The sequence below is a fragment of the Belonocnema kinseyi genome, chromosome 5, assembly GCF_010883055.1.
Source record: "Belonocnema kinseyi isolate 2016_QV_RU_SX_M_011 chromosome 5, B_treatae_v1, whole genome shotgun sequence".
Classification (NCBI taxonomy): domain Eukaryota; kingdom Metazoa; phylum Arthropoda; class Insecta; order Hymenoptera; family Cynipidae; genus Belonocnema; species Belonocnema kinseyi.
Genome location: NC_046661.1, coordinates 117,346,310 through 117,356,919, shown reverse-complemented (window position 1 = coordinate 117,356,919; position 10,610 = coordinate 117,346,310). Strand labels below are relative to the sequence as shown.

The following is a 10,610-nucleotide window of genomic DNA, read 5'->3' as shown; positions in this document are numbered from 1 at the left end:
GATTAGCGCCCGAAGGTTCCCTTTTCAAGGATCTTCGATTTAAGTTCTTTGGCTTTCGATATGTTCACTGTTTTTTCAGCTTCGCATTTACACACATTGTGACATGTATAATGCAGTATCGAATAATATCATTTACAACCCAGTTTCAATCAAAAAGGTTAAAGAAGTGGAAACTGTGTAGACGATTCGAGATCAATTTTATTATTAGGAATCTTCTGCGCTGAGTTAATTTAAAATAAAAATATTGTTGGTACAAGATATATATATATATACATTTCGTTCCTCCATATTTTAAAAGTCGAAATTTTAGAGCTCAAACCGAGTATCAAAGTTTCAACAGTGCAAATTTTTAGTTACTTGGATTTTTTGAGTTTGAAGACCAGACATTTCAGGGTTCGAAATTGAAAAAGTTCCTAATTGGAAAAGGATGAAGAATTGGATGCATTATGAGATTTAAATGTTTAAGCGCTTACAATTTTAAAGTTCCTGCTTGGAAATGTCTCGATATTTCAAGTTTCTAAATTTGAAATTCGAAGATTTTGAAATCGAAAAGTGACTAGAAATTAGATTCTCAAAGTTTAAATGCATCGAAATTGTTCTTTCGATATTAAAGCTCAAAATTTTACGTCCAGATTCAAAAATTCACAATGCTAACTATTTTATTGGTTCGAATTTGAATACGTCGACTTTTAAAGAACTCTTAGTTTTAACTTTTTATTGCAGGAAGTGATTATATATTTTTTTATTTTGATTAAACTCATTTAGCAGAAGCAAAAAAACGTACTGTCTATCATCTCAAAATCTTGCACGATCTTTGCCGGAAAGTTGTATCATATTCGTTAACTTTTTGAATAATGATAACTGGGTTTATTTTTTGACGTTCCTGAAGAAAAGTTCGAAATATTTTTAATGTTTTAGATACTTCAGGTAGCTTTTCAAAGAAATGTTCTGGTGTTGTTTTGCGATTGTTGACGCGATTTTGGTCTGGATATTTTTTAACATTTCCAATTCAGTAGTTCAGTCGTCGAGTATAAAGCGAAATGAAAGACCGATAAATTGCTTCTTCACTCGCAAGTAGTGTTGTGAAATTCCCAATTTTTTTCAGACTCCTGGAGATTTGAGAATTTAACGACTCTAGTCGTGCGAGAGTGTCTTTTGGACATTCTCGCCTTACTTTCTAAGCTTTGTATACCCACACCCCTGCAATTTCCTTCATTTCCGATATAATTTTGGTAATGTTTTTTTTTACTTGATTTTTTACGTCAGTTTTCAATGTTTTATTCTCTCCCCCATTGTTCTAAAATCTAAAGAGAAAGTGCTACAGTATGATAAATCCGTAAGATAGGGAACTCGTAGATGGAGTATGATATACGAAATATACTCTGTGCCAAATGACCTAAAAAAGTCATTTTTCATCGTATTTTTATGTCGAGACTTTGTGTCAAGAAACTGAAAACGGTTGATATTTGCTTTCACTTTAAACTTACCAATTATTTAAATTCTTTCAAATTTTTCTTAGACTTTCGATTTTTTCTTTTCAAGATCATAAGAAGTTTCATTGACACTATTTAAAAATATTATAACATTATATGGAAAATTTATATGAATAATATTTTTTCTGTGGGATTTTTCGTGTTTGCTGTTTGTTCAATTTGAAATTGAACTTAGCCAGGTAAATGTGAATGGTGAGAATTCTTTTGAAACTGATACGAAACAACCCATTGAGTTGGCTTTAGATTGTAGTGCGTCCTTTGTGCGTAGTACTTAAGCTCATAAATACTACTTTTTAATCTTCGTACAATACACTTTTATACAGTGTTTAAAAGTATATACGTAGTCGCATCATCCAGTTTAGTACTCGAATATTTGTTCTCCAGGATAAAAATCGAAAGAATGCGTGCTAAAGTGTTGTCCTTCGGGATTCAAGTGGAAGCGGCGATGCAGTCGATTCTTGATGGATCTTAGACTACAAAAAGGGATAAACTTATTTATTTTTACCTTCATCTACAAAATTCTCTGTGATGTTTAAGATATTAGTAGTGACGTAACAATCAATGCTTCGGTTAATTCAGGGCTTAAAGTGATTGTTTAATTAATCTTGAAGTAATTCCGACTGTAATATAAAAATAGCTTTGGGTAAAGAGAATTGAAATATAGATGAAAGAGTTGATTGTATCAACTGCGTTCTGCGACTGTGTTAACTTCTTTATTCGGTGATAGTTTCTAGGAAAACGCGACAAGCAAGTCATTATTTATTTTATACATTACGACCAGTTGAATTGTTTTCATCTACTCGATGCGTTTCTGGAAAATTCGATTCTGTCGTTAAACTTAAATACAGAACTGCTATCTCTAAGAATATTTTCAACCTAAAGATAAAAGATTCAATCTTGCCAATTTTTTATTTCGAAGAAGCGCATCAAGTTTCAAGGATCCTGTGAAATTTCTAACACGCTTAGGATAATAGATTAATAGTTTGTCGCATAATAATTTTAATTCTCGCTCGTATACGTATAGATTAATTATCTGGATCGAAGACTTGGTTTTTTTTTTTTTTTTAATCCTGGAAGTCCACACAATTATTTCTTCGTCTGGAAACGAGTTACTTTTGTGTGGGATTTTTGGACGTTCTAGAATGGGGGATTTCGTTTTTGTCAGTTGTAGTTTATTTTTCTTTTGATCTTGGAACATTCCCTGGAAAGATCGACTGATCGTTGAAGACTTATGATAAATGATTGCTGAATAGAAAGACTGCCTTGGTTAACTGTGTAATAATCTGAAGATCATAGGGCGCAGGGCGTCGTTGACGCGCTCAGAACTGAGTTTTCGACTGACTTTCACGTCATCATCCAATAAGTATCATTCCATATCATCCCATACTAATGTCTGCGTCAATAGTCGGAAGCGAAGTTGTAGAGAGTGAAGTGATTACCTGCGCTCTAAGAGGAGAGAGACAGAGATGCTCATCTAAACTGCGATTTTTCATTTATATTCTTTCTTCGTCGTATACGTTCATTCGACTACGCATCTACTATAAGCCGATTAGTTCTCTAATTTCCGAAAATATTAAATAATAAAACACATTTATAAGTTACTCTAATGCCCTTCTTTTAAAATCCATCAATCCACTCTTTCGGTTTTTTAATTAGGTGCCTCTCCCAAAAAGATGCCGCTTTCCAGGTCAGAAATATCAAATCTGGCAACCATTTCATCGATTTTGATGAAACTGTTGAACTTTATGGGTAATATTTTGGAGCCAAAGTTTTTTTGAAAACTTGTTTGAGGCTGACTTTTTTTTAATTGTAATATTTTCGTCGCTTTTTCGGATTTTAATTAAACTTACAGGCATTTTGCGAAAGATACTGTTTTAACCCATTAACGCCTAAACGGACGATTTTTTAATGCTTTTTTCAACGGCGATTTTAAATGTTATTTGGTTCGTTAAAAAATTGAGACAAGTAATGTTCGATGTAAAATTTTCTGAACTTTGGATGGGTGCTGTCAGAATTTTGAAAAAAAAATTCATATTAACAAAGCTTTATTTGTTTATTTAACAAAAAACACGAAATTTCGAATGACATAAATGTTCCATTTCATATTTTTACACAGAAGCCGTCGTTGGATTTTTATAATTTGTGAATTTTTTGCGTCTATGGAAGCTAAACTTCAAAATCCATGCATAGATTTTTTTCAAATTCAAAATGGCAGCATCCAATTTGGCGGTTTAAAGCCGAAAATTTTTTTGCTTATTTAAATATTTTACTTATTTTTTTTATTTAGAAAAATTTTTGATAATGAATGTTTATCAAATTGCCTAGGCATGTTTTTTTTTTGGGTCGCTGGTTACGAATCTGTTATCAGTTTTCACAATTTCAAGATGGCGGATCCAATATGGCGGCCAACCATTTCGAAAATTGTTTAATTTCTATGAGTCAGTATACAGGTGGTTTTTTTGAGCCACTGATTACGAATCCATTATCAATTTTCACGAATTTAAAATGGCGGGCAAAAATTTCGAAAATTGTTCAATGACTGAAATATGGTTTACAGGGGTTTGCTAGGTCGCTGAAAGTACATTCACAACTTTATATTGGCCTTTTACACCGGAAATAGGCATTTTTAGTACAAAAATTCAAATCTTACAAATTTGTACAATTTATACGATAATGAGCTATCAGTTTTCACCGGAAATGTCGAAATAGATGGTTATGTTGAAATTTTTTTCTTTAAACCCCTTCGTTGGCATTGACGCTAAATGCGTCAAAAATGTCCGTGCTCTGTGTGGCATTGACGCAAAATGCGTCAATCTTCTTTTCTCCTATTTAACTCAACCCGATTTTGCATTCAAGTTTTACTCTGGGGTTTTTGGGGTCGCTGAATCCGAAGCTAAAATTTAAAATGGCGGATCCAATATGGTTGACTAAAATACAAAAATGGCTCGATTTAGATCATACTCGGTACTTAAGGGGTTTTAGGGTCGCTGAATCAGAATTTGAAGTCAAAATTCTAAAATCTGAAGTGGCGGATATTTTCGTCCGCAATTTTAAATTTTTTAATTTTGACTTCACTTTCGGATTGAGCGACCCGAAAAACCCGTAAGCACCAAGATTGATCTAAATCGAGCCGTTTTTTTTGTATTTTCGTCCGCCATTTTAGATTTCTGAATTTTTACTTCATATTCGGATTCAGCGACCCAAAAATCACAGGATAACAAATTTTCCTTCCATTTTGGGCACTTTGTCGAATTCTCTCTGCCAACCAAGGGGTTAAACTTTAATCTGTTATTTCAATCGAAAATAATAACTTTCGAAGATTTACAATTTGAAATAATTTTTGTTACGTTATATTAGTGTTTTTCGTCAAAAATGGGTATTTTTAATTTGAATTGGATTGAAAGATTAAAATATTTTAAAAATGATTTTAGATAATGATCGTGTTTTTCACTGAAAATCCGTGTAAATTTCAAACAAGATTTACAATTTTTAAAAAATTAAAAGTTTATTTATATTTTATTAACAGAAATCTGTTATTTTAAACAAAATTTAATGGATTATTATAAATGATTAATTTCATCTAAAAAACAAGTTTTTTAAAAATGAAAAACAAGAAATATGATTCCAAACAAAAAATATAGAGTACATTTAGTCAAAAATCTAATTAATTTATTTTCACTTTTTTTTTGTGGTGAAAACTTATTATATTTTTGTAGTTGCACATATTTCAAAGTCACGATCATTATTTTAGTACTTTGCTGTCACTTTTCTCCTCGAATTTGATATTACAATTAGAAATAAACATGTAAAAAAAGTCGAAGCTGAGACATTTATTTGAAAATGTGAAAACCAGAAACATAAGGTATATCCAGTAAAAAATTGGAACAGTTAAAAAATATAAAGTAATTTTAAAAAGAAATATTAAAAAGTAAACAATTTTTTTTTAAATTTATCCAAATAAAACATGAAAAAATCCAAGTTGTATAACTGCAAAGTGAACATGAACAGTTTAAATTCAAACGTTCAAAATTGATACACTTCAATTGTAGATCTTTATAGGAGTGTTGAGCAGTCTCATTTTTTAATCTTAATAACAACAAATTTACAATTATTTATTTGTACAATTTTAATTTGAACTATTTAGGATTTAAACAAAACTTAAAAGGCAGTATTCTTATTTTAAATACCTGAAGAAAAGCTGTTTTTGTAAATTTTTTCTGAGATTATTCATAATGATGTCGATTTAGGGTTGTTTAGGCTTAACCCTTGAGGCAGACTTCCTTATAATTACATAAAGAGCATACTGGGTGTTAGGCACCCAAGAATATTCAACCGTGAGTGGTGCCGACGGTATTGGATAGTTTTTTTTACAAGAAAATCAATTAATGATGTTTAATCTATCTAGTTTAAGGAGAAAAAGGCTTTATAACACTTTTTGAAATTTAAAGTTATTTAAAAAAATCCTTAACTTTTTAAGTTTTTGGTATTTTTACTTAAAACTTTACTTGAATACTTCCGACATACGGCACTTCAAAAATAAAATTAATCTGATAGTGTTCATTCCAAAGAAGATATTTATTCTAAACAATAAAAGCTTCGATTCAATGAAAAATAAAACACCGTACTTTGCGTGATTAAACGATTTTATTGATCTTAAACTGCGTATAAAAATCAAACTTATGTGAAAATGACATAGAAAAATAGGTTTTCATGTCTTTTTGATCTGGCACCATTTTTCATTTTCTTGAATTTGGTACGCATTGTTAAAGCGCAAAGAAGTCGCTGGGGGTTTTACAACACCCAGTATGATCTTTAAGGGCATGTGATACTTACAGGATCCCCGGCTTTTTTTAACGAAAATGAAAATTTTTAAAAACTGAATTCGGAGATGCTATAAAACATCATAACGGACATCCCCGGACTCTTTTTTGAGGGATAATAACAAAAAAAATTACTGTGCTAAATAAAAATTTTATACATATGCATTATTTTGAGGTTACGTCGTTTTTTATCTCTGCCTTTCCGATAATCTGGAAACTATTTATGAAATAAACTTTTTTGATTGCCTGCAAACAAGGTTAATCCCGGGAGATTAGTTACTATGTTTATTTGTAAGTCCAAAGTTTTCGTTCAAAAATATTGTGTAGTTTGGAAGTAACGTTCAGGTGAATTGTAACACACATAACCTCGAAATATACACGCACGTTAGCAATAACAAAAATTTTTTGGTAAAAAAACACAAAAAAAAAGTGTGTGGCGACGTCCGTTAGCATGTTCTATATCATTTCCCAAATTTTGAAGGCCAAATATTTCTTATCCTAGGAAAAAAGCCGGGGAAATCTAACAATGAAAAAATCGATACTATTTCCTAAGTGCTATGCAAATTAATCACATTTTGCTAAATTAAAACTTTTTTTAAGTAACCCACAAAAAAGTGTATGGGGACGTCCGTTAACATGTTCGCTGTAATTTGCCAATTTTTTAAGACAAAATATTTATTATTCTAGAAAAAGAGCCGGGGGAACCTAAAACTGGTAAAATCGACAATTTTCTAAGTATCACATGCCCTTAAGGGTTAATAAATACATTAACATTTTTAAAATTTATTTGATGCACTTTTTATGTATAAAAACGTCAGTCTATAATCTCAAAAAGTAGGTAGGTTCGTGCTGTTGTAAAAATCTCTAGAATTGGCGGACTCAAACAAAAAAGTTGGGTTTATTTTCAGTTTTTTTGTAAAAAAAAATAGTCAAAATTAAAATTTTAATATGATCCTAATTGAGCAGATTGCTGGAGTCATGCTGAATCTAAAAATATTAATTTTTTTATTTGAGTCCGCCCATTCTCGAGGTTTTTACAATAGCGCGAACCTACCTACTTGTTGAGATGACTGACGCTTTTATGTATAAAAAGTGCATAAAATAAATTAAAAAATTGTTAATGTATTTCAAGAGTATATTTATTAAGCCTATCAAACCCTACATCGATATCATTATTAATAATCTTAGAAAAAATTCACGAAACAGTTTTTTTCTCGAGCGTTTCAAAGTAGAATACTGCCTTAAAAGCTACAATATTTTTGAAATCTAAAATATTTTAGGCACTCAAAATTTGAACTTTTTTTAATTTCAGTTAGAGCATTGAAAAGTGTAGACAAATCTGAGAAAGAAATATTTGATTATACTTTTAAGTATCATGGTTTTATTATTTTCTTGATTATGAGAACTATTTTAAACATTTAAAAACTGTGTATTTAACAAATTTTTCTTTGAATTTTGTATAACTCCGTGAATAAATTTCCACCTTAACTATATTATAAATAAATAATTTAATGGGTAGAAATCACTAAAAACTCACTTGACATTATTTAAAAATATAAAACTTTTTATAAAAACATTGTTTCTTTTCTACATGTAAAAATTGTAGTTAAATTTTTCATATCAAAAGAATGATAGAATATTCGGCATATCCCAGGTCATTCCTTTTCAAGTATATTTCCATAATTGATATATTCACCTTACACCTAAACATACAAAGAATATTTTAAGCTTTAGGCTAACAATAAACTAAGTATTAAAACCTAATCTGAATTCGAAGAATTACAAGCATTTTCATTTAAAACCTACGTGTCCTTTTTCGTTTTGTTCAATTTGTACATACCGAATACATATGATCCTGTCATATGGCTAATGTGAAAAGATTCTTTTACACTCCAAATTTTTCATATGATACGTAAGCGCAGACATATATTTGAACTGTTTTTTACAAGTTAAACATTGATAAAGTTTTTCTCTCATGTGAACGCGAGTTACGTGATATTTCATTGTCTGTTTAGTGCGGAATGTTTTGTCACAAATTTTACAATTAAATGGTCGATCACCAGTGTGCACTCGCTGATGCACATACCATCTACGATATTCACTGAATTTCTCATCACACTTTTCACAAGCAAAGGGATTTTTAACACCGTTATGCAAGTCCGCGTGACACTTGAGTAAATGCTGAGACCTCATTGTCCTTTTGCAAACATTGCACCTGTAAATTCCTGCCGCTTGATCATTTAAGTCCCTCCTATGTCGCACCATGTGTTCCTGTAAAATACTATTTCGCTTTACTGTTAAACCGCAGACACCGCAGGTGAACAGTTTTTTTTCAGATTTAATTGCAGAGGGTCGGACTACATGATGATATATTTGTCTCCGGTTTAATTCCTCTGCTGGATTTTCAACAGATGCTGGATTTTCAACAGGTACAGGATTTTCAACAGGTGTAGGATTTTTCCTGATATTTACTCTTACCGCTTCGAATTTTGCATGATATGTTACTTGACCTTTGGCATGGATGGTGGTTATATGCGAGATTACTGCCTCTTTAGTAATATATCGCTTCTTGCAATCACAGCACTCAAATAATTCAACCCACGCAATTCCTGGCTGGGGATTTGTACCCACTGTAGCGATTTTATTCCTAAAAAATGAAGAAAAGTACACCTTTATATTAATACTTTTTACTATTTTCTAAAACATCTTTTAACAAAATATTTTTTTCAAAATGTATTTTCATTTCGCTAAATAACGTAAATGCCTTAAATCTCCCAAAACTGAAAGAAACTACTTCCATGAATTTTAAAGTTTATTTTCACATTAAGAGTTAAAACTTTGTGAGTATACTGACGATCTTAACTGAACTTTGATCGAAACTGCAGATACGGTTATTTTAATTTGGAGGGCAGAGTAGACCCCAGTGGTTGCAGACTAATAATTTGGTATTTACTGTTCAAAAGTCCAGCAAATTTGGTTACATAAACAATCTCATGAAAGAAATGGTCAGGAAATAAAAGTATTATGGAGCTTATTCATACAAGACAGCGGAGCAGGCTGCTCAAACTCTTAGCATCTACTTCAATAATAAGGATGAGGATAATGCGTGAAATATGTAGCAGAGGAGATTAACTGCCTCCAATTGCTCCTCGGCATGAGGATTCACCATTCACAGAAATATGAAGGAACAGTCGATGTCGATGGAAATGACGCTTGTCTTCCTTAAATCATTTCAGTATACCCTCATCGCATTTTTGGTCAAAACGGACCCGATGATAGCTGCAGAGGAAGTCATGCACGCCAGGGAGATAGATTTAAATATAAAGAAGGAGAAGTGCCGAATATACTGGTACAACATGTTCTCGATAAATCTCTGTAGCACACTCAAGGCCTGACATAGTTCTCCTTGACATCGAGAAACAAACGATGTTCGTTAATGAATTCTCGGCATTAACCGACATCTTCGTTAAAGAGAGAAAAGGAAGACGGTTGTACCAGAGGTTTTGCCGGACCGTCATATGTTTTAAACACCTATCCCACGTTCGTGAGATGGCAGTTTGTAAATAGGAACCGAGATATCATGTGAGAAAGACCGAACTATTTTCCGCTTTTGACCAATTTTCGATTCTTAACTTCCACTCCCCGCATGCTTTAGGGAAAGTAATTGGAAAAGATACAACTCTGTTAAATTAAGGTCTAAAATCTACTCTTTAAAGTGAGACTACGAACATAATAAAATATGTATTGGTTCAAGAATATTCGTAAAAAATGTGGAAGCATGACCAAGACGAAAAGCGGTCGGTCGAGTAATGACCGAATTTTTGCGTCTTACTTCCCATCCTGTATGGTAAACCGACCATTACTCGGTATATAATAACACAGGCCGACAAAATTTGACAAAGGTCCGGAACCAGAGACCAGACCTAGTATACCCGAAGGTTTCTGCTGCGCTGAATCCGAATCCGACCTCAGAAAAATTCCATCACCCTCAGTTTTCGAGATATTGTAACCTAAAAGTGCAAAAAACACCGTTTTTTGCTATATTTGAGGTTACATAGCATCTTGAATAAATTTTTTTTCAAAAACGGGCGAAAGCATCACAAAGGAGCCCTTGCAGTATCGTAACAACGTTAAAACACCCTATATAGCATATGTGAGGCTATAAGCCCAATTTATAAGTGATCGTATTCGATCTAAAAAATCTATATATAGGTTTTTGAGGTTGCTCATTAAGAATATGAAGTCAGATTTTGAAAATTCAATATGGCTGCCATTTTGGATCCGCCATTTTGAATTC

At 32.0% G+C, this 10,610-nt stretch overlaps 1 protein-coding gene across 3 annotated transcripts in view; it reads right to left on the bottom strand.

The window, feature by feature from the left end:
- Positions 1-8,005: 8,005 nt before the first annotated feature.
- Positions 8,006-10,610, bottom strand: part of LOC117173304 (GDNF-inducible zinc finger protein 1-like) — a 26,978-nt gene continuing 24,373 nt past the window's right edge. For 2 of the 3 annotated variants that reach the window (XM_033361792.1, XM_033361794.1), the window contains one exon: positions 8,843-8,960. Coding sequence is in view for 1 of the 3 variants with exons in the window: in XM_033361793.1 (XP_033217684.1) it covers positions 8,180-8,960 (781 nt within the window). In the remaining 2 variants the exon portion in view is untranslated. Of the gene's footprint in view, positions 8,961-10,610 lie in introns of all 3 variants that reach the window. The other variant, XM_033361793.1, reaches the window with a different exon arrangement.